At 39.7% G+C, this 24,543-nt stretch overlaps 1 protein-coding gene and 2 long non-coding RNA genes across 25 annotated transcripts; 1 reads left to right on the top strand and 2 right to left on the bottom strand.

The window, feature by feature from the left end:
• Positions 1-1,210: 1,210 nt before the first annotated feature.
• On the top strand, positions 1,211-22,491 carry LOC136250847 (probable E3 ubiquitin-protein ligase HERC1). 18 transcript variants are annotated; one of them, XM_066043181.1, is made up of 27 exons: positions 6,881-7,368; positions 7,492-7,677; positions 7,731-7,862; positions 7,912-8,007; positions 8,117-8,165; positions 12,922-12,969; positions 13,013-13,067; positions 13,165-13,362; positions 14,057-14,138; positions 15,106-15,218; positions 15,299-15,451; positions 15,492-15,552; positions 16,689-16,926; positions 17,756-18,018; positions 19,278-19,384; positions 19,516-19,704; positions 19,755-20,066; positions 20,122-20,237; positions 20,289-20,776; positions 20,823-20,850; positions 20,898-21,033; positions 21,102-21,281; positions 21,338-21,404; positions 21,906-22,060; positions 22,108-22,186; positions 22,241-22,288; positions 22,345-22,491. In XM_066043181.1, exons 11-16 carry the CDS (start codon positions 15,386-15,388, stop codon positions 19,582-19,584), a joined length of 804 nt encoding a protein of 267 aa, XP_065899253.1. In that variant the 5' UTR covers positions 6,881-7,368; positions 7,492-7,677; positions 7,731-7,862; positions 7,912-8,007; positions 8,117-8,165; positions 12,922-12,969; positions 13,013-13,067; positions 13,165-13,362; positions 14,057-14,138; positions 15,106-15,218; positions 15,299-15,385; the 3' UTR covers positions 19,585-19,704; positions 19,755-20,066; positions 20,122-20,237; positions 20,289-20,776; positions 20,823-20,850; positions 20,898-21,033; positions 21,102-21,281; positions 21,338-21,404; positions 21,906-22,060; positions 22,108-22,186; positions 22,241-22,288; positions 22,345-22,491. The 18 variants fall into 18 exon arrangements, with proteins under 18 accessions (XP_065899256.1, XP_065899255.1, XP_065899247.1 ...); XM_066043180.1 differs by having other exon boundaries at positions 21,456-22,060; XM_066043179.1 differs by having other exon boundaries at positions 21,335-21,404.
• Positions 3,647-7,265, bottom strand: LOC136250856 (uncharacterized). 6 transcript variants are annotated; one of them, XR_010698757.1, is made up of 9 exons: positions 7,030-7,265; positions 5,616-5,772; positions 5,219-5,566; positions 5,044-5,164; positions 4,841-4,966; positions 4,670-4,786; positions 4,142-4,381; positions 3,972-4,094; positions 3,647-3,924 (listed from the first exon to the last, which is right to left on the bottom strand). It is a non-coding gene; the product is annotated as an uncharacterized lncRNA (long non-coding RNA). The 6 variants fall into 6 exon arrangements; XR_010698752.1 differs by having other exon boundaries at positions 4,670-4,966; positions 7,030-7,264; XR_010698753.1 differs by having other exon boundaries at positions 4,670-4,966; positions 5,044-5,160; positions 7,030-7,264.
• LOC136250859 (uncharacterized) lies at positions 18,518-19,297 on the bottom strand. Its single transcript, XR_010698768.1, has 2 exons — positions 18,938-19,297; positions 18,518-18,808 (listed from the first exon to the last, which is right to left on the bottom strand). It is a non-coding gene; the product is annotated as an uncharacterized lncRNA (long non-coding RNA).
• Positions 22,492-24,543: the final 2,052 nt, after the last annotated feature.

Here is a 24,543-nt window from a genome sequence, read left to right as displayed (position 1 = left end):
CAGCTTAGAACTTGACCAAGGCTACACCCCCAGGCAATTATTCGGTGATAAATGGACATCATATTGGTGTAATGGTATAGGTAGCCTACTTACAAACAGTTTCAGGTATGTAGAACAATGCCATAACGTACTTGCTGATCTATATGTGCGCATAAAAGTTGAGAAATAATGTATGCATACTAGTCCATAGAGTTATAGGCCTATATCTCTCTGCTTGATTTTATGGTGATGTTCACATGATTGGTACAGGTAACTTTTGGCATTGTTCTACATACCTGAAACTGTTTGTAAGTAGGCTACCTATACCATTACACCAATATGATGTCCATTTATCATTTACCACCGAATAATTGCCTGGGGGCGTAGCCTTGGTCAAGTTCTAAGCTGTTTTCTGTGCTCAGTCGTTTCATTGCATACATGCTTACATGTTAAGCTATTTATTTTAAATTATTAAAATTATGTTTGCTTATGTCATGGTAATGATGCCCACAGTCATAAAATTTATTGGGGGTGTGGCTTATTATTAAACACAAAAGGTTTATTATCAAGCACAAAAAGGTGCATTGTTTGTGGCAGAAGCAGTGCATCAAATCGCATGAAATTTGGTCAGTTTATACAATGGTGTTTCTTCATGACACACGTCACTTTTTGTGTTGAAGCATGATTACTGACCAGAGATATAAATTTTAAAAATACCTACTTAAAAAGTACGATTTTGCTAAATCCTCCAAGATGACTAATGCTATTATTTCCAAACTGAGATCATATGTGGCCAACAAAGCTTAAAATTGTTTGAAGTGAAAAGGACCAAAAAATAAGCGTGTCCTAATTGCTGACACACTATTAATACTTGCGTGTTCTGGTATATCATGGTGCCATTGTTGAAAAGCCTCAATTTTTTGTCAGAACTGTTCAGACAATGAAGGAAATTTATCCTATAAAAACTTATAGTTGTTGATTATTCCGTTATGTAGTTAAGTAGCATAACATAGTTGACGAAAGCAAAATTTCAAACATGCAAATAGCTGGATCCAAATCAGCTATGAATCTGAGCTCTCTTTATGAAATAGAACTATGTGTGGTAGAGCCATGCAGCGATTTTCATATACTTTTAAGTTGGCGTGAATGAGAAATCTAGCCTTGAATGTGTAGTACTTGGAAGAAATATTTTTATAGTTAACGGGCGCTTATAAGGAATGTGTACGCTTGTTCGAGCTTGTTCAATTGATGTAGTCTACAAGAATAAACCATTTGTCACTTATCCACAAAGGTTTAAGATTCGTACAAAAAACGGCGATGGTTAAGGTAGCCGTAGTTTGGCTGTGTGTCCGTCACCAAGTGCGCTTCAGAAGTGCGCGTTAAACATGATACGAGGTCAGAAGCAAACGGTAGATGGATTTAGGCATTTTTGGTAAGTTTCTTGTTCATGTACGCATCCTATGTGTTCACGGTAGTAGTAAGCCATGCACTTGGGGTCGGGCATACTTGCTAATATTGAGCCAGTGGAATAAAGAAAAAATTTTCTAAGGATTTCACTATAGCCCTTTAATACAGTTCTGTCAAAAGGAATGTTGTGATGGGTAACCAGGTGGGACTTCAGCTGCCTACACCTTCAACAGTACAATCTCCTGTGTGTTACTAGTCCTGCCCCAAGAGGACTTGCCTTAGTCTGGTACATCGCTTATAATCTCCAATCGATAAGCGCCCTGCTGATAGGGTCTGCGATGTACCAGACTAGACTTGCGTATGGTGCATAGGCATTCCAATGCTGGTTCGCTCGAGGGAGTGTCACTTCAATAGCCTCTGTACTACGATCTGCGACTGCAGCCAAAGCCGGTCAAGACTGATTTCGATTTTGACCATTGACGCAAATTTGCCTTAACTTTTGACTTTATTCCATAAATTTATACTACATTTTTGTTCGCTACTACTCACCAAGCTTTTACTGTGCTGAGTAAACAGGTTGACCTTTACCTTTGTTTTTGTAAAATCGGCCTTGTCCTTTGACCTGTTGCTTTGACCTCAGTCAGAGGTCGTAGTACAGTGGCTATTGGCTGTCGTAGGCTTTGTTAAGTGTGTTGTGTAGCGTAGTATCACATAGGTATATGCCATAATACAAAGCATTCAGTTTATGCTCAGTGGCTATACAGTAAATTGACCAGCTTGCCACGGTACTTTTCATCATCAGAATGTTGATTGTAGGGGTGGCCTGATTCCAGGTTTGATGTACCCTACAGCAACTTTAATGCAACCAGGAGGAATTGGTCTCAAGTGCATGCTGTTGTCCTTTTTTTAATTCCTTAATGCATTTTTTTCAATGGTAACTCAATTGGTTATTCAAGTGTAGGCTAAGATACACTTAAATTTTATGAAATGCAAGCATGTTATCCAATTGTTGATGCTGTTGGTTGTTTAAAAGATGGAAGCAGAGAAGAGTGGCTAGTGTTTATACACGCATCACTTTCAGAATATGGAGACCGTATATAAGTCTGATCAGCTTGTTTTCTGACTCCCATTATGTACAATCAAACTGGCTTTTTACTAGAGATTATTTGGCTTTGATGCTGACTTCAAAAACACACTATTAGTGTAGGAAAACCCCAATCTCAAATTCCGAATCTTGGCAATAAACATCTAAAAGCATTTGAAATAATTATGGTATATTATCAACTGAATGAAAGTTTTTTTCTTTCAAAACAGTGACCATGAGAAGTTTTCTGACCCCTTCCGTTCTACTAATATAACTGTTTTGGCTTTACTTTGCTTGAAAATATTTCGTTGTCTTTGAACTGTCATTATTACATGTACAGTACATTAAAAATAAGGAGAAATTTCTTCAAAGGTGTGAATATAGACCAAACCCTTGTATCCGTTTGCCAACTTTTGCTGTCTGCTGGTTTGAAAGTTAATTCCAACATGTCGAAGAGGGCCAGAAGTGTTAAATTTCATCTCTATGACATGTTGGAAAGGATCATTTTACTGTCTCAACTTTGTTTTACGGTCAAATGCTAACATGTGGTAATCCATTTCAAATATTAGCGACCACTTTAATGAATAGAACCTTAGGATAAAAACAGTATCCTGGTAATCAAGATGTGTTGCTTTTCCGTACAGAGGCTACTGGGACTGTCATAGGTTACTTCCAATTTTCCGGGGTTTACATTACTGTATGGCAATAAGCCTGCATGGCATGTGCAAGTACAATTTTGTGAGCTTAAGCACATGTATCTATTATGTGAGATATTGATCTGTATCTAGAGTGAACAAATGGCTTACACATAAATTGTGATATACACTGTTAAAACTGGGTAGTTATATTAGCACACATTATGTTGATTTAACAACCTCCTTGAAATGTAATTGTTACTATACAAGTGCTAAAATCACTAAACAGTGGTTAGTTTACACTTTCTATGTAACTGTAGCATCAACCTTTGTGCTAATTCAGCATGGTACTTGTTATTTTAGCAGGTCATTTTGGTGCTATGAAGTGCTCAATATTCAACTGTGACTCTCACATTCAAGCAGTGATATGTGCATGATTCGGTACCGCTGTTGCATAGCTACTTCACAACAGAGCGGAAGGAAGTATACAACACCAACAATAAATGCTCCGTGGCAGTTGAACAATAATACCAAAAAGAACAACATCTCAAGATGATCTCTTTTTAAATATGATTTAAATTTCACAGTTGCTTGTCAACTTATATACTTATCATTTACATATATTAGCAATTAAACTGATGACATGCACACAGTATGTACCATTACAGTATCATAAATGTATTTATGTTCGACAACGGAGAGGTACAGTATAGTGGTGGCTCCAGGTGTATACGTACTGTCTATAGGTAGGTAGGGGCAGGGTCCACTCCACACCATCGAAAATTCTTTCGCTTCGTGCCTGTCAACTTGTACACTCAACTGCAAAGAAAATATGCCAAATACGTTAATAAGGCTGTTTAACTTACCGTGTAAACATTAACTTGAAGTGGGATTCTCCTTTTCCCCCACACTCCTGAAGGCGCTCTCGCTATAACTTCAAATAAAAATGATAATTCTTTCGCTTCGTGCCTGTCAACTTGTACACTCAACTGCAAAGAAAATATGCCAAATACATTAATAAGGCTGTTTAACTTACCGTGTAAACATTAACTTGAAGTGGGATTCTCCTTTTCCCACACTCCTGAAGGCGCTCTCGCTATAACTTCAAATAAAAAAAAAATAGTGCACTCCAGCTGTAGTAAGCACTGTACATATTATACAATAGTAGTAATATATACACAATATTTAACATTAGTCATTAGGAGGAGTGGACTCCCTGAGTCAGGACAGATCTGCCACTTGCTCTCAGCCAGCTGACAGTGGGAAGTGTTGCATCCTATGTGGTGAAAGAGGTAATGTTAAACAAATGACTATGTACAGAAACTGGGGGAGTGCTGAAAAGTATTTTGTGCACACACACCTTGGCGAATGGCCACTGGATGACGGCTATGCTTGTAAGAAACATTTAGTAGAAGCCAAGTGACACCATAATGACACCACATTTACACCAAAATGGAAAAATGACAATTCTCCTAAAGGCTGTATACACCCACAGTGTTGTAACAGATTTTATGAAAAACTTATGAAGCCTGCTTTTGCTACAATTACTGCCTTGGAGACACACCTTGGAGTGCAGGTATCTGATGACGTCCCATTTCTGTTGTGTCCGCCTTGCTATAGCAAGGTATACAATCACTTTAACTCCCCGAGTAGATGTTCGTCTTGTGGAGCTACATCAAAACTTGGACAAAAATTCATTCGCCACAGTCCCAATCCTACACTGATATCACAGTACCTCACAGAAGCAACTGGCATTGAGATAGTCATAGGACCAAGTGACAGAATATGCACAAGCTGTTACAACACACATAGCAGCATAATCAAGTCCACAGAGTGCCAACTAAATGGTTCAGATGAGAAGCTAGAAAATGACATTGAAACATGGGAGGTCACCATTAGAAGGCATAATGATGATGAACTAACAAATGCAATTCTTACTTCAGTAATATTCGTTGCCCAGTCTTTACTGTCACAAAAGGCCGTACTCCTGCCATGGGTATGCCAAGTATTTCTTGAAGCCTATGGAGTCCAGTGTAGTGAAGAGGTGAAGTCAGTCTACCTAGAGGAGGGTGACAGGAAAATTCAATTTTCATCTCGATGGCTACTAGATCACCTTATTGTTCACCTGCATCCCTATATGATGCACAAGTGTGTGCACATGACCAACAACGGAGTTACCATGGGACAACTCTGCAGCTAGTACAACCAGGAGTACCATTAACACCTGAGTTTCAATATGAATCAGAGATGGCCACTGCCGCAGCAGGTACAGACATGGAGATGACCACGCTCCCACCACAATCACCTCCCTCTAGCATTCAAGAGTGTAATCCAGCTTTTACAGTCAATAAATTGACTTGACAGCAGCAACGACAAATGTCACCAGAGAACTCTCCTCACAAGCAAGGAAAGAATGGGCCAAAGCGGCAAAGGACTGTGACAGTTAATAGCTTAGTACCTACTGTACAAACCAACTTTGATACACTACCATCACCTCAACTAACACTTACCTTCGAGAGTTTTCTAGAAAATATTCATGAAGCAAATAAGAGGAATGCCTTGGAGAATAAGCTATTTTCATACATCATCCAGAAGTATGGTTTGCACTTCCACCATCACACAGATATCGTACCAACAAATGCTGTTATCAGTGATGTTAGAGTATTTCTAGATGACAACAGACACTGTGATTTACAGCGCACATCAGCTGTGCATTATATGGAACTGTTGGATGAGAACCCTGACTGTGCAGAGACAATGTCAATGGTAGCAGAAGACCTATTGGCAAAATTTGATGGAATCCAGGATGGATGGGTAGTTTTAGTGGGAGACGGGAAGACATACCGACACTTATGAAAGTCAAGAAACAGTATAGCACACTGTTGAGAAAGCTTCTAATTTTTCCAGGCGACTGGCACATTTTGAAAAACTACCAGCCTATTTTAATAAAAGAATATTACTCTGTCGGTCTAAGAGAGCTGGCCAATAATTCTGGCTATCATGGTACCACACTAACATCATTGGAGCACTGTTCCAACTTTAAGCGTACACACTATTTCTTGCTGCAAACATGGGAGGCCTTGTACAGGGAAATGTGGCATGCGTATGTTGTAACCAGTGAGGCTACAATCACTAAGGATATCACTGGCATACTCCTTACTGGCATACAGACAAAGAATTCACCTAAGAACGTAATGCAGAGAATTTCTGAACTGGTGAAGGACTGCCATAGTGAAGAAGACTTTAAGAAGTTTGTCAAACGGATAAATGAACATGACAAAACATGGAAGTTTTGGGCCCAGTTTGTTTTCACTGATTGTTTTTGTTACTTTGTTCTGTATTTAGCCATAAGGAGTAGTGATTGGGAGTTACGCATAGCCAGTTTGAAGCTAATGGCTCCCATGTCTGCAGCATTTGACAGGGAATACTATGCCCGAATATTACCACACCATCTGGGTGAGATTCAACACTACCCACCAATGATTTTAAACTGCTTGGAAAGAGGAGCATTTACTGTCAAGCTAACTGAGCAGCATTGGCGAGCTGTAGCCCTTGATGAGGCCCATAAAATGTGCATTAATAAGGATTTAAAGACTGCTATAGCTCGCCCTACTAAACCTTACCTGCAGAAAACCAGTTTATTTTTAAATGGTCGGATTAAGCTGCACAAAATTTTTATTGAAGAATTGTTCCCAGAACGGTTGGGACACCAGAAAGTGCCTAATAATACCATCCTTGATGACTCTCCTCAGGCTTACAAATATGAACAAAATATCAAACAACTTTGTGGTCAGAAAATCATTTGTTTTGTGTACAGCCTAAGAACAGGGGAGGCTGTATTCCGCGGAATACGGAATAGCGGAACAACCCTACTACTACTACTTACTACAAGGCTTTTAACCATGCAATAAATTCTAAATGTACCTTGCAACAGTTCAGCTGAGGAATCATCGCTGAGGCAGCCGGCCAAGAAATCCAGCACTGAATTCATTAGCGGTGGACTGGCGATCGTTGATGACAATAGAACTAGCTAACGATTTTCCTATGTCAGCTATGTTCAGTATCACTCTGTATCCCACAGAAACAATAATCGATTCCAGTTCGGTGTGCATTAAATAAGTACTAAAACGTAGTGTGCTCTAAATAGAGTAGTGCATTAAATAGAATCATTCACCTCGTGGTTCGCCTCGTGTTGTTGCAAATACTGTGCGCTTTAATTAGATCTGCTATGCTATCCTTTGTACTTTCTCCTTTTAAAGCAAGGTAAGTGCATTATAGCTAGTTTAAATATTTTGCACCCTTAGGCTTGGTTAATTTTAATATTACGAGCCAGTGGCAGGTGACAGCGAATACTAACATTTTATTTACTATTGCTAATGTTAATAGGCGTGCGCAGGAGAAAGTGATTGTAATATCTGATTCTGATGATTCTGATGATCACAGTATTGAAAACCGATCCAATGCCGAATATTGCTTAGATTCTCCACCGATTATTCCCAGCTCTGATAGTGATTCTGTGTCGGAGTTACCAGATGATAAGCTTCCAATGGTACCACCTGGGTTGAAAACAAAGTTAGTATATTTTTTCAACATAGCTGATTATGATTTACTTCATCACTATCTAGGAATGGTGATGATTTATCAGACAGTGACTCCTCAGGTGGATGCAAGCCTCTGATGCAATCACAGCAGTATGTGTTAACAGACAGCGACTCCTCAGGCGAACCCAAGTCTCCAGTTCAACCACATCAGCTAGAGTAAGTGTGTCCCATGTGTAGTAGAAAAAGTATCATATAAGTTCTTTAGTGAGAAAGGAGACACTGTGGCTACTCAGGGCACAGTCTCTATAACAATAATTGAGTTGGTGGCTGGTACTATTCACTGATAATTATCAGAGTTGTGGTAAGCTAATAGTTTTAAGGTGTGAATAATGTTACAAAAGGAGTTGGGTTATGAATACTGTACAATGACCTTTGTGGTAAATTGACAGTATGTTATCTTTATGTTTTAGATAGCCACACCACTCCAGGCCATCCAGGCTATACCTATCCAATGCTCAGGTATGTGTTGTTGTGTATATATGTCATATATGTGTACATTATAGAACTTTGCGTGGGCGAGGTCAAAGGGAAAAGTGCACTTTAACTTTCTTAAAGTACACTCTCAGCCGGCCAACAGCTTCATCGACCATAAAGAGTACTTTATTGCACTGCAAATAATGCTTTATTCATTCAATAAAGTACTCTTTGTGGGCAATAAAGCACAGTTGCCCGCGTGCCTTAGTGTAGGCTAGTAGCCTACGGGGCTCGCGCCAGTACGATTAATCACCCAAGCCGGTGAAGGTTGACCGCATTGAGTGATCAATCACCCCAGCCAATACGATTTCTACCACTGGATTGCTTTTATAGACATACCTACATGCTTTGATGATGGGTGGGAGAAGGTAACGTTGCTGTTATGCTTGTTAATGTGAACGGACAAGTCACGGACATATCACAGAAATACTTCACACCATGTGACTCACAATAGAATTGATTGTGGGTTGTGAGCAAAACCTGTCAAAAGACGCAATGAACGTCTACCATGCCAAACTATGGTGAACTACACGTGAGTTACTTTGTTAAACTGGTTTGTGTGTGTTCAGGCTGCTAATAGTTTGTGCAATGTATGTTAATTACGAGTTCTAGTTTTGGTGAAGCTACACGAGTAGAAAGTTCCATAAATCATTTAAAGCATAGCCTTGCTTGTGCTATATGAAAAAATAAAGTTCTAGGCCGCGTGCTTCGTACTTTATTTTTCATATATCACCCGCGGCTATGATTTAACATATACTTAGAGCTCAGCAGTATTGAAAGTTGAATACACGGTATTAATTTCAGGAAAGTATCACTGTATATCGGTATATAGTAAGCTTTATATTGTTAATATTGCATAATTTCTTGGGCCTAATATCACGCAGTATCATCCCAAACCCCCCCCCAAAAAATAAAGGTTCAGTACAAGTTAGCATAATTATGTTGTAATGTGAAAATGTCAAGTTTTTGTTTAAGGCGTGTCTGCTAAAACATGAACAAATTGGATAACTAAACACCACGTGCTGGGTTAAAAGCAATCCTAAAATGGTATTCATAAATATAACAGTGTTTTAATTTATCATGTATCAAAATGCTGTCACGGTATGATCATTGGTTATGATACCTTATCACACTAACGGTATTACCAATATATTGCAGAGCAATAGTGGGTAATAGTCTCACGTAGCCAGACTGCTATTTCAGTGCAGGGGCTTATAGATTAGAGATTATAAGCGCCCGCGCAGAAAAGAGTCTGGTCCAGTTCGTATAGGCAAGTCGGCCTCAGCACCTTTGTCAACACTTGGAGTGCTGATCATAGGTACTGTACGTCATCTGACATTCACAATTATCCATATATGGCATACAAACGGGTAGGCCAATGATGTAGTGACCATTGGGATGACGTGGCCCCAATAAACACCCAACACCACGTTGTTGATTCTGTGAACGACTTGTCTATACAAACTGGACCAGACCATTTTCTGCGAGGACGATTATATAATCTCTAATTGATAAGCTCCTGCACTGAAATAGTGGTCTGGCCACGCGAGACTTAGTGGGTAATTTGTATTTTTTGTTTCTTTCTAAAGTTTATTTATTTTTTATGTGGGTCATAACTTTTGTTTGTTTACAGATGATGATATTCCAGGAGGAACATACACGGTAGCTATCTAGCAGCAGCTGGGGACAAATTTAAAAATTTGATTTTTAATGATTTGATTTTTTTTAACTCAATCATGACAATGAATAAAAAAATACTTCTTTTATGATGCATATGCACTTGGAAAAAATTCGCCAACAGTGATATTTTTGCCATAATTATATTATAGCATAGCTATGGAGGGAAACTTTAGTTGAGGAAAATTTTGGTGAATTAAGGTAATTATCACTGTTGGCGATTCTACATGTAGCTACTTGATTTCACCTCAGCTGAATCATATCATATCGTCGACTTTTACACCAGCGATAATCAGCCTTATCCGAATTTACGTCACAAACATAAAATGGCCGCTGTAGTGTGGGGATGTTCATAAAATTTGTATGGGCGACTATGAGAAGAAAATTTTTGAACGGAGATATCTCAGCTAAGACGGAAGATATGGAGCTCTAACCAGCAGATATGGTTATAAATTACTGTAGCTGAAAGAATAGGAATCTAGTGTTGTTTTGAAAATCAACCGAAAATCTTTTATGCACTTATTACAAGGCCTGAGGAGACGGTCTGGTTGGTCAGGCCTGAGCCGGACCAATAATCTGGAGTTGGAGCAACTAGCTGACCAGTTCGAACTATATTATCTCTGGACGATCATATCTACACGTACATTTTACAAATGTTATTGAAAATGCATGGCACGAGTAGTTACCTATAGTTTCTCAGCATAACTAAAGCACAAAGCTACACGTACATGCTTCCAATTACCTTACAGTACAGCACAGCACTCGCATCGTTTTGTACAGAAATGATTGTGGGTTCTACATATCGTGTGCTGACAGTTAGCATTTATCATGTGTATGGCAAGTGCCTTTGATTCTAAACCAGCACACTTAGCTACATCACAATTCAATCTTCATAATAATCGTTAACATTTCTTGGCTTGTCACTCTTGGTTTCTTTCACTGGGCGGAGAGCTGGCAGTGACAAACAAGGCACCTCATTCCGCAGCAGGAAGCTGCAAGGGGGTGTCACTCCAATAGACACTGTACTACGATCTGCGACCGCGGTCAAATTTGGTGAAGATCAATTTGGACCAGGCCTGCGAAAACCGGGCAAGTGGGCACAAACTACATCCCTTCACACTACAGGTCATATCTCAGTACTGGAACAGAATATTTACATTCTGTAAAATTCAATGCTGATAAAGAGCGGAAAATTGTATTGCCATAGCATAGTTTTATAAAAAGTTATGAGTGATGGAAGTGTGGAAAAGTAGGCAAAAATCATGTGCCCACATGCCCTATTTTTGCAGGCCCAGTCACAATTTTTGATTTTGACCGTTGACTTTAGTCGAAAATTTGTATTGACCATAGACCTGGTTCTGTTTATTTTCACTATATTTTCGTGCACTACTAACTAGCGAAGCTTTGACCGTACTGGGAAAACAGCTTGACCATTGTTCTTAGTGAAAAATCAGCCTTGTTCATTGACCTTTAGCTTTGACCACGGTCGCAGATCGTAGTACAGTGTCTATTGGGGTGACACCCCCTTGAAGCTGTACACCCATACATTACATGGCGGTCATCTGGATGAGATTTTGAGTAGAAATCACTCCTCTTCAACTACCCACTCGTCCTGTCGAGATACTGCATGAGCAAACTATCAATCTCACCCCACATCGCACCATTTTCGAATAGTGATTTATCTCGTGATTATCCACCAGTATATTTACATGATGATCCGTTTACTTCATTGCATACAAGCCAGTATAGTAGACGGTCTAGTATACTGCATTTTTGTAGCTGTCCTTTTTATTGTAGCTGTGTGAATTCACTGTGTACAGGTAGCTGCCTAGTCGTAAATACTACAAATATAAATTAATCAACATTGTTTTGCCATGCTGATGGGGGAAAGTTGTAAGTTGCTAGCTAGTTTTACTTTAAAATTTAGCATCAATTTCAAGGCATTTTCAAGCCTGTAAATTCAAAAATTCTGCAGCTCCTGTGGGTTTCACCCCCAGACCCCATTGAACTTGTATAATTGCTACTGACTGTACACTAGCTGAGTCATATACAGCAAATTTCATACTGCGTCACCTGTACGTCAGGTCTACAATTACCTACCTATTATACATAATATAGAAAGTCTGAAGAGCAGATAGGCTTGAGCATATTTATATAGCTAGGTAGCAGTGAAATATCACTAAAATTGCATATCTGAGTGTAGTCTCGTGCAGCCAGACCACTATTTCTCCCCATGGCGCTTATCGATTAGAGATTATTTCGAGCAGGCGCTTATAATCTCTAATCGATAAGCGCCGTGGGGAGAAATAGTGGTCTGGCTGCGCAAGACTAATCTGAGTGTCTAATTTTCAAAAATTTCCTGTGGGGGCATAGTCTCGTGTGGCACAGACCGCTATTTTTGTGTAGGGGCTTATCGATTGAAGATTATAAGCTTCAATCGATAAGCCCCTGCGCGAAAATAGCGGTCTGTGCCACGCGAGACTAGTGGGGGCATGCCTCCAGACCCCCCTAGAATGCTCATGCTTTACACCTCGTGGACTGTGTGTTTCGCACACTATCAGTGTGCAGCAACTCATTGGCAACACCATGTATATAGTACTTTAGTAGCAATTTCAACATATACAATGGCCTGACCAACCCAATTTTTCCTCCTCGGGCCCTGTATTGTAATGTCTTATAGCCATACCTGATAGAGTTCGAATTCGAATTTTCCTTTTTGGCTGAGAATTTTCGCAAATACAAATTTAATGTCCGTAACAACACTTCAGGGCCTTAATTTCGCTCAATCATCTCCAAATAGTGCACTGTCGATAGCACGTGTTTCACTGCATGCACGTGATCGTTGCACGTCTGCACCGTCGTGCGAGTAACCAGGACAATGATGAAGGTGTTGGTTGTGTGACAATGTCATAGATAGTTTGAATTTGTTTCGCTTTTATTTCTTTCTGCTGAATTTATTTTTTTAAATAGTTTCCATGAAGCTTTAGCTTTAAAATTCCTTGTATGTATGTACTTGTAGTACTTGTATGTATGTTTGTTATATATATATTTTTTTAATTTATAGGGTTTACTTGGTGAAGTTGGAGAGAGTGGCATAGACCCTGGCCCTAATGTATGTCTCCAGTAATTTCACTATGTCATTAGTCCTGTTTTAGTCATACTCAGGGTAAGGATGGCAACCTTGAACCAACTGGTGCTACTGGAGCACAAGTGAGTCATCTTTTATTGTTTGTATAGTGTGTGCCATGTTGCCTTTGTTTCTGATTCTTCATTAAGAGCAAAATTATTTGTAATTTCACACCATTAGGGAAGCCCATGATCATTTGGTCAGAAATGCTATAAGAATTGTTTATGAAACAATTCACGGCAGGGAACTGAGGGCTCCCAGGCCCAGCTGGCTTGCCTGGAGGGAAGGGAGCATCAGGACTTACTGGAACTGCCGGCTACCCCTCTGGAACCTGGTGATGATAGAGATGACGTTGAAGATGGAGAACAAGGAGAACTTGTGAGTGTGCAGTTTTTTATTGGTGTATGTTACATCGTGGAGACTTAGCTTACATACATTGCTTTATTATTGTGCATGTGTTGTGTGTGTTTGTATGTTTGTGTGAGCATATGGAAGTGTTCACTCAGTCATTTGTGTGTACCATTCGTACCTGTGTATATGCACACCTACATATGTAAATACACACTTAATAATAAATAAATAAACCCCACTCTTAATAAACCCCTCTGTGGTGGTTAACACGCCAGTTACAGTTGTGAATGTTGAATGTGCTGTACGTGTATATAGTGATTTTACAAAATTTAGTTATTTCTGTGTAACCAGACCCTAGTCTGGGTTTTGGTAGCATACAATAGAATTAAATCTGCACTCTTTTCCCCGTGCTGCAAGAGGTATGATACAGCTCCAAATGTTTCACTAAAAGAGACCCTTAAAGTGGTGATATGCAAACACAAGTATCTGGGAAGGTGTTGATAGCACACTATTGAAAATTGTCTAATCTGCACAAATACATTTGTGTGTGAACCTCCTGTATGATTCAGTACAGGGCCACACATATCATATATGCATTATAAGCATGTTTACAAAATTTAATGGCACATATTCATTTATTAAAATCTTGTAATTAGAAAATACAGTACAGTAACATCCATGGTGCTGCATAGTACTACACCTCCTTAATTGTACCTTACAGGATAGCATTGTTGTTCGTGAACTCGGTGATGAACCAAGGTATCAGTTCCATCAATCCATCATGGATGACCTGAGCTCCTGATGTATGTATGTATGTATGTATGTATGTGTGTGTACAGTGTCCTTTATAGAGAGGTTAAATGTATGATGACCTTTATAGAGAGTTTAAAATGTACAGTGTCCTTTATAGTGAGGTTAAATGTGTAGTGTCTTTATAGAGAGGTTAAATGTGCAGCGTCCTTTATAGAGAGGTTAAATGTGCAGTATCCTTTGTAATGGTGTATGTATGTATGTATGTGTGTATAGTGTCCTTTATAGAGAGGTTAATTGTACGATGGCCTTGTTTAAAATGTACAGTGTCCTTTATAGAGAGGTTAATTGTACAACGGCCTTTATAGAGAGGTTAACTGTGCAGTATCCTTTGTAATGATGTATGTATGTATGTATGTGTGTGTATAGTGTCCTTTATAGAGAGGTTAATTGTACGATGGCCTTTATAGAGAGTTTAAAATGTCACAGGTTGTTATCAGGTATTTGGGTATCCCATGGAAAACTCAAAATTACAGGGTTAATTCCCAGCAATTCGTTGGAATATGTGAACTGTTCAAAAGAATTGGTCAATGAGTGAAGTACTGCTGTTTGATATAATATGTATATACCGGTGTTTAAGAAGTGGGAAATGATAGGGTATGTGGTTTTGCTGATAGCTCATGGTGTGCTGGTGTAAAGAGACCAAAGACTATTGTGTATTCTAAACTGGAAGTTTGTGTTGTTGTGTTGAGGGATTATAAGTGCTTGTTGAAATGTGTGTGATAAATGGCGACTTACTAAGGGAAGTAGAAAGTACAGAGGAAAGGCTTGGCTGTGAATATTGTTTGGTTTCATTTAATGTACAGATAGGTTAGGCTCATTATGTCATAGCAAGCACCGTATACAGGCATAGCCTTTCTTGTACGTCCTCCTGTGTCTAGCTACCATAACTACCATATCGGAGGTACCATAACTTTAATCTTGAATGATATAGCTGTGCATACTTGTGTTATATTTTAGGTTTATAAACTGTTGCATCAAGCTGATTTCACCAGTTTTGAAGGCCTATAAGAATGTTTTGAGCATCATGAACATTTGTTTTTAGGATTAGAAACACCGTATCATCAAGTCAGGTATTGCAAGGAACACTTTAATCTAATTGTAATAATTATACTAATCATCGTCCCTTATTATAAACGTGTTTATCTTGCAGGAGCATTTAACGGTTTTCCTTGGCGATCGCCGTGTGTGGAAAGGTTGTGGTGCTCAGAGACAATGCATTACGGAACAAGATTGTCTGATGCATATACCAATCTTGGAAACAATTCAGTCTCTTTTGAAGACTGACGCTGTTCTATCAGGCCAGGTTAGTAAGTAAAGGTAGTATTGCATAATAGCAATTATAGGCTCTATGTGTGATGCCGGATTTGAAGAACAGTTGGATCGGACTTTTTCAAGTGCTTTCAGGTTTGTAACCTCGAAGTATGATAAAGAGTGTGTATTGTGTAGGTGCGTGTGTGCATATATGCATGAGACAACTCAGATTTTATGGATGTGAAAACTATATCATTTTTTTTCTTGTAGTTGTAGTTGTGTGAAGTTGTATTTTTTCTTGTAGTTGTAGTTATAGTTTTATACTTCTGCATTTTTCCAGTCAATACCTTAGTCACATTGTGTTATACGTCCCACCATGCATGCTTGCTTCACACACTATGACAGTACATCTCTATGTCTAATGGCCATGCAATTTTACAAGCAATTAGAGTGTATGTATTCATCTTGATGCTCATCATATCTTTATTGAAGGTTTATAACAAAATTTATTGAATGGTGAAGTTTTAGTTGGTTGTAGGTGGACATAAATCAATGGAGTATCAGTGTGTGTGTGTACCAAACTGCAAAATATCACATGTAACAATGATTCATTAATTGATCAATAGTACAAAGATATCAAGTCTGCTTTGGTACATGCACCTGTATTTCAGTGATTTTATGTCCACCTGTTACCAACTAAAATTTCACCATACAACAACTTTTACTATACTCCTACAATAAAGAAACAATATCATCTCAGCAAAAACCAGCCTATTTGCACCTTTTCCAAATTTGCTTTTATTGTTTCCCTATTATCTACAAGGACCAAAGAATGGACTGCCAAAATTTCAGCCTAATATGTTGAGTTACTTTGGAATCATAGCATTAGGCAGTAGGAACAAACAAAACATCAATTTGTACAGTGATGGCTCTAAGTTTGGTATGGAATTGTTTCCTGTGTGACCTGTGTGTTGTTTGTGTTATGTGTGTATGCAGTGAAACAAACTGTCCACATTATGCTAGGATGCAATAACAGGGATGTACCTAGCTTTAGAATTGTGGCGGTTATAAGAGACAAGAGTGTAGGATAAAATGTGTGGGTCCTTAAGCTTGACAGGTGAGGTAGTGGCTATTTTTTCTGAGTGCTAGTCATAGCTAACTACTGCTAACCATTGTGGGAACATCCCTGCAATATTAGATAAGCCTCAAAAGCAGCTAAAAGTGCAAAGCCTCTATGCTATAACTTTGCCTCAACTGGTGTAAAGCACAATTGCGTTCTTTTTTTCCAGGAGCTATAAACAACAAGTACCTTCTATTGGGGTTATCTCAGTTATCGTTTTTTCATGAGCCAACTGACCTTCAGCTGTTCATCAACTCTGGAATTTTAGGGTTGCTAGGCAACCTCCTGTCTAGCCAGCAGGCTCAATTGGTGGCAGCTAATGATGACGAAAAGAACAAATATGTGCTCAACGAGAGAGTGGTCCTCAGCTGTTCTCAACTGCTGCAACTTATTGCTGTGAGAACTGGGTCAGTGAAATAAATTGTTATAGTGTGACTATGTCTTTTTGGTGCCTACACGAAGTGTAGTTTGTGTGCATTTATGGTATAGTGTAGTGTGTTGTGTGTGCATGTGTGTGCCTTAAGAACTTGTAGCATCAATACCCAGTGAATGTCGTATAGTGTTCCTGACATGAGACTTGTACTGCAATTTGACAAGTGTGTTATTGTATGCTAAGTGGTAGCCATCTGATTGATGAATATATACACCTGCCTGTACATTGTAGGACTCAAACGATTATTTCCACGTACAGTGTAATTGCAGTTATCCAGAATTCCGTCCAGCCGAACTCCAAAATGATTGTTCTATTAGAGTAGTTGAAGGTTCTATATATACATTAAAGCAAGTAATTGTTTTATTAAGATATTTATGCTTTTTACACACTATTTCAGATTTTTAAGAGTTCTGGTTCCAGAACGTTTGCATAATTGAAGTATCATTTCTACCCGGGTTCAAAGTTTAAATCCACTTATCTCACAAAGGAAATGTTCATATAAAAGCAGTACGTGAATACCACAACAATCAGATAATTTCGTTGCACTATAAAACAGTAGATGATAGGTTTTATGACCTTCTACTGTACTTCCTTATAAAAATATGGTATAGAAAGTCATCGATAGTAATGGTGTTTGTGCAGCCCCACATGCACCCACTAGGCAAGCACTACAACACTTGGAGTTAACACTGTAATGCATTGGCATGCTTCAAGTGCTTGTGCTTATGGTCAAGCTCCTTTACAAGAGCTTGAAGAAGTGTCGGGCTGCAGAGCTGCTTTTCAACACTTGTTCCATATTACAGGGAAAGACTTGATGTGTTGAAGTCAACAACTGAAGTAATCCAGTTTCTACTAGCTGTTCTATACCATCAACTCAACATCCTTTCACACTCCAGTCAGCTTGAAGAGGAGACGGCCACTGCCAGAGACAAGCGATTGGTGGAGCTATTAGGTTTTATGATTTTCCTTAAAATGCTTTTCTCAAATTTCCCTGGACTGATGGAGTTTGCTGACATCAAGAAATGGTTCATGCACTTCAAGAGTATAGCTACCAGTAGTTGCCAAGGTGTGTTGTATGATCTGAGTATATTTTGTAGTTATTAAGGGTGCTCGCGGCTATTTGAAGCCATACAACATGCATTTTTTGTATTGTTGCTAATACTCACATAATGTATAAAATGAATCCATATGCTACTTGCGTTGGAAGTGCTTCTCTTTCTCTTCAACACAAACCAAACAGAATTCTTCTAGCCTATACCATTTTATAACTATGCGTAGTTCTTTATGAAGCGCTTAAATCGAAACTAGTCCTCCATTTTTCGCAGTAGCGCACTGGAAACCACGTTGAACAAACTTCAGCTTATAACTCACAACTCTATGTTTAGTATTAGTACACAGCGTACATAGAACTTAAGTTAGTACTAAAAGTGTGCTACACCATTCAAAACCTCATGTTCTCGGTGCCGTAACTCATGAAGCCATAACGCTACGGACAAAATCTAAACATAGACCTCTGGAGAATTTATCAGCGAATCTCCCTACAAACTTTGAAGCCTTCACGGGTATCACTTAAAAACTAGTTTTATTTTTAGTAAACATGTGTAAAGATTGCGTGCGCCCAACATTATTGATACAATAACCACACAAATTCCTATTGACCGCAATCACCAACTTTTCAAAATAACATGTCATAAACGCTGTTCTAAACACAAAAAGCTCTGTTTTCTCTTCTTCACACACAGGAACAGCTTCTTGCTCCGCCTGGAGTCTCCAAGTCGCTCTTGGATAGGTTACGCTAGGCACGCCATCATCATCAGCTTGTAACGCCTTGTGATTCCAGCTGGTAACATTGTCCCCTACATAAGCAGCTTACAATTACAATACTAACTACCAGCATACCCTATCACTCGAGAAAACAAGGCACGAACGCATGTTGCCTACAAGCGAAAAGTGCGTTCACACTTGTTGCCTTAAATAACACTTACTTTTAAATTAATTCATAACTGTTGATCCATCAGACAATCATTTGCTAACACTTCAGTGACGATTCTAAAGCGAAATAACATGCTATTCTTCGAGCTATTCTTCCTCGTGTTCTCTGGTGCAAAACATGTCCACTTAACACGGATACTACAAGTATGCGTAGTAATGCCAATTATGATGTAATAGCCGCATGTGGTTTCTGGGCTGGCACTTAAACGGCTTCAAATATCAGCGAGCACCCTTAAAGTTTCTGCTATATCTATGAACACACAAACCTGTTGAGCAGGTTCACACTGTACTTACTGTTTGGTGATTATTGTTGGTTACCTGTTCTTATTCCAGGCACTCTCAGTAAAGTTACCAAGAAGACCATCATACTGTCAATTCAGTTGCTAGTTGAACTATTGGTTACCAAATCCAACAGATTGTCAGTTGAAGTGGAGGCACAGGTAAAGTGGTGAATTGTGTGCTTGGTGGGTTTGGGCAAGGCCTTTTTATGGAGGTATGAAGTGCACCTTAGCAATGTTGGGGACTGACTTGACATGGGCCAATGTAATGTAAGATGGTGTTGTTTACCTAGGGGGTGTCTGCAACAACAAGGCGTGAGCACTCCTTCCATGAGTGCCATACAGAAGGCCATCACAACTAATGAGTTGTCAAGACACTGCCGGAGAAGGACTCGTGGAGCAGACGAGACCTTCAAGAACATAGAGGCTTTGCTGCTGCAGTTTACCCCTGCAACTGATTCACTCGGTGTTCCTGTTTTCAGGTACATGTATCCCTGATTTATCCAAAGTTCATTTTGTGTACTTCATTCAGTAAACAGATGGTCCCCATCTGGAATGAGGAGAAGAAGCATATCCCGTGTATTCAGGATCCTCCAAGCGTGGCCCTGTATACTGTAACAGGACACATCAAGAAGGGTGGGGTAGAGCTGCCAGTGTTTCGATGTGCAAGAGGCACAACTGTATCAAATGAAGAGGTCCAGAAGATCAAGGCTCTCTGGGATGACCTGAATCCTTATGATAAGAGGGCTACAGAAGTGCTCCTTAAGTCTCAGCCATTGAATTTGAGGGGTCACTTCTGTGGTCAGAAGAGGACAGGTCACACGACCACAGAGCAAATGAGGAGGTATACTGACGTACTTAAGTGGTAGTAAACGATACTCTAGTATGTGTTACCACAGATGCATTCTCGCTGGAGTCTCTGTGCCATTGTCTCCATTAAAGAGCCGTGTTGTGGAAGCAATCTGCTTACTACTGTGCACTAGGCATAATGTGTCAACAAGGACCAGCGGAGCCGGTATGGTCATGAATATAATATTGTTATACTGTACTGACACATTCCATGTAGGCGGACAGAAAAGAGCCTACCTGTCCAAATGGAAACTAATTTTGCAGGATTACACTGCCATCCGGGCTCGGCTGTACAATTCCCTAGACCTGCTGGAGGGGACCAACCTTGCATTGTATGCTATTAATCAGACCACTTTGGTTACTCACTCTATTCGATAAGGCTGAAGTTTTGATTCTTTTATTGATAGCAAAAATGGTACAAGAACAAGGAGAGGAGGAAGGAGATCCTGGCTAGAATGCAGGGTCTAGAGATGGTAGCTCCACCACTCTGTGCACAGGAGAATCTTCCAGCAAATAACCAGCCACCTTCCCCTCCTGCCCCTCCAGCACCACACCATCAATTCTCCGAGCCGGATGACACATCTGGACAGGCTAGGATCAGAGCTGTTGCCGGCACTGGTACTCATGTGGGTTCTCGGGTCCAGTGCACAGTAGTACCACCGGAATTGGCAGCCCCACTAACAGTGACACACAAGCAGCGAGCTGGTAATCCTTAGTAGTATAGTCATAACAATTATTGTATAATTTGCAGGGATTCCAAGAACAGAAAGTGGAGACAGGTATGTTAAACCTTGTGTACGTCAATTTTGTGTATGTCATGTTTTAGGAACTGTGTGTCATACCGCCATTTGGCACCGTAAGCGAGCACTGAAGAGAAGGATGGAAGAAGCTGCTGCTGCTGGACTGGAGGGACCTCTTCCTCCACCACGCCAACACAAAAAGCATAAACAACATGATTGCAGGTAATGCCACCAGCCTTTGAGTGGTAATTACAAACTAGACACTATATGTCCTGATTGTTCTATTTTAGTGCATAGTGGGCACACCCAGTATTATGGGAACTGGTACTGCCCAAACCTACCAGGGCAAGTGCCAGTTGCTGAGTGGAGGGCACAACAGAAGGCGAACCGAGTTGCCCAGAGGGAGAGAGAACAGCAGCAGTAGCGGCAGCAGCGGCAGCGGCAGTAGGAAACAGACTAACAATGAGAAGGTTTGCCATGATGATCTGTGCATAAGATAATTCAGTGGACTGACTACTTCCAGTAGGCGCCCAGTGATCACAATGAAGGACAGTGTAACCCATCATGGTGCTGCAGGAGTGGACTTTCTGAATGTAAGTGTACGATTTGTTTGTACATGAATGGAGTATACTATTATATATTAGGGAGCAGTGGTGGAACAAGTTTTTAATGACAATATATACCAAAAAATATTCAGTGTATGCTTATTACTAGTAGTAGTGGTGTGTCACTATTTTTGGTTTAACTTCACAAAAGGTGGACTGGAATCTGGTCGCAAAAATTTCATGGAATTCGCTTTATAATATAACATCAACCCTCTGCATCCTGATCACTATATCTCCATAATATCCTTACATTAACTACAGTTATGTGCAACCTGTGCAATCTACTCTAATAAAGCAGTCACTTTGAATTGTGAATTAATTAATTGTACCAAACATTCAAGTAGTTCCCCTAGATTTGATTCCTAGTGGGGCTTACCGGTTTATGCCAAGTAAGATTTGTTTGAAAGAAGAATACGGCAGTACTTTCAAGGACCTTGATCCTTTTAATGTAGAGACCACCTGTACATGTGTTTTGCTACTTTTCTGTAGTTGAACTTCATAAAGTCTGTAGGAATCCACTTACCAATGTCAGCATTACGTGAACGTCCCAGTGTACGGGACCTGACAAGTCTTAGAACTGAACGAGTATACTTAAGGAGGACATGTGTCTTACAATTGAACCAGGACTGTACTTTGTGGATGCAGTAAGTTGAGCATCATTTAGAACAAAACATGTTGCGTGTTCCCATAGCTACAGGGTGCAGAGTTAGCCAGAAATGTTTCATATCAACAGAGATATGTTGGAACCATTCCAAAACTTCAATGAAGGGGTAAGCATTTGTTAACAAAATCTGTCGTTCTATGCATCCTTTGATTTTTGTTAGCCTGGTGACACATTGCAATTGTGACCCTTAGGCAACTTTTTAAACAAAGTAGGATGCATGTTCTCTGTACATTGCAGGGATCACCTTATTTCCATCTTTATTAGGTACGTATTGAAGATGATGTAATAATCTCCTCGTACTGTGGGGGGGATTAAGTCCAGGATGATCGACATCTCATAATTTTCTGGACTGGAATATCACTGTGTATTATGTTGAATGTGTTGATAATGGTATTAATTTGATATTCGTAAGCTTGTGGATGTTCTAAACACGTGCATGCTCGTTGTATGTTACTATCTTATGACCTGATGTGCTTGAGGGGTTATATAGGGTCTTGATATTGATCTCGCCTATGTCAGTGGCGGATCCAGGATGGGGCATTTGGGGCAAATGCCCCCCCCCCCCTCTTCAAGAAATTGCATACAAGATCGAGATACTCTAATAGAGCAGTCAAGTACTCTAATAAAGCAGTCACAATGTTCATGAGGCAGTGTAGCTTACCTATGAAGCTACAAATAGGATTTTATTTTACATAACAGACGTGATATAGTTGGTAAGGATAACTAGCTATTATTGTTGTGACCTTTTTTTTTTTTTTTTTTTGGTCTTCAACTGGTTTTCAGCAAGTTTTTTGGTCTTCAACTGTTTTTCAGAAAGGTGCCCCCCCCCTCTTTCGAAACTCTGGATCCGCCCCTGTATGTCACTTGAGTCTGGTGGCCTTAGCTTGTTTGATTGGTGGTATTTCCAGCTGTCCAGCACTGTAACACATTGCGCTTGGGAATGGTGGCAACGGCAACTAATCCAGCCTGTAAAAATAAATCAAACCATTGACAGTAAGTAAGAAACAAAAAGTGTGGAGATCTGGAGTACTTGATAGTGACATAGTTACTGTCTATGATATTGATGATTACACAGTGTGACCATAGATAAGAATACTACAATCCTTTACTACAATCTTTTACTGACTGCTCTATTAGAGTATATCGATCTTTTGTGAATTTTTTTATGGAAGAAAAAGGGAAGGAAGTGTCCCCCATCCCCTAGATGGGCCACTGATTATAAGGTTTAGTCAGAATGATGATTACCATGACTGAACACTGGCTGTTCTGGGATCCCCTCTGGGGCCTGTTGTCTGGAGGCTGAATAGGAGATGTTGTACAAGTTATGCTGATGCCTATAGCTAGCATATCAAGCTAGCTAGCTTTACTCTGCAAAGCCTGTGACATATAGCTACATGTACAAGGGAAGCCCCATGAACTCTCATTACCTAAAAGATGGATTGATTGCTACTGTCATGTGAGTGGAGGCCCTATTAGCTCTTGTGTAGATGAGGGTAACTAGCTATACAATGGATTATAGAGGGCCTATGGCTATAGCGGGCTACTGTTAAAAGATCGTGATGGTGTATAGAAACATTCGTCTGATAGCCACTGAGAGCAGTGTAGTCTGCTACACGTAGTGGCTTCGATTAGTGGAACAATTAACGCTTGGAGGCCACAAAAGGCAGGCCATTCAGCTTAACAGCTGAACTTTGGAAAATTGGATTTGGCGAAATCCAATTTCCCTAAACTACAAAGCATAAAACTTTAGCGTTTGGAGCGCGCAGCGCGCCAAGTGCTAAGGCTTTATGCTTTGTAAGTATAAATAATAGGATGCATATATGGTGGAAAGATACCTGCATAAAACTCTATCCTTTGATTCTTTCTATGTGGTAATAATTGAATGATGGAAAGGTACCCTCATCGCAGTGGTACACTAGTTATATGTGATGAATGTCTTTGCTGGCTAAAACTGAAGGCACAAATAATAATGAAACAACTGTATGAAATCTGTTAGAAAGGAAACAGAATGCATAATAAACTGTAGCTCCTGACATGACTTACAGATGCATACAGTCACACTAAACACAGTGATTCCCAGTATGTCAGCACAAAGCACAACTGTATGGGTATATACATGTATACAACAGTAGACAGACCATCTATAATATGAGGCTGGTCCACTTGCATCTTAAGCAATTTAGCCTTACCTAGTACAGTGGAACCTTTATTGAACACTTTGGGACCAACAATCATTTGCTCATTTGTGCTATATACAATGCATGTGCAGAGGATGTCCTCATTAGGTAAAAAGGTGTCTAGCTCAAAAGTAAAAATGTGTAGAAACCAATATATACAAGCTAAAGTTTATACATTCTTATAGGATGAACTAAAAACCTCCAGTTAATGGTAGGTGTGTTATCAGTGAAGCTTCCCAAAGTTAACTCGAATAAAGGACTAGAAAAGCATTGCTTGCAAATTGAG

The sequence above is a fragment of the Dysidea avara genome, chromosome 3 (assembly GCF_963678975.1).
Source record: "Dysidea avara chromosome 3, odDysAvar1.4, whole genome shotgun sequence".
Lineage (NCBI taxonomy): Eukaryota > Metazoa > Porifera > Demospongiae > Dictyoceratida > Dysideidae > Dysidea > Dysidea avara.
Note: the sequence above shows the minus strand (reverse complement) of the source record. Positions and strands in the feature narration are given on the sequence as shown.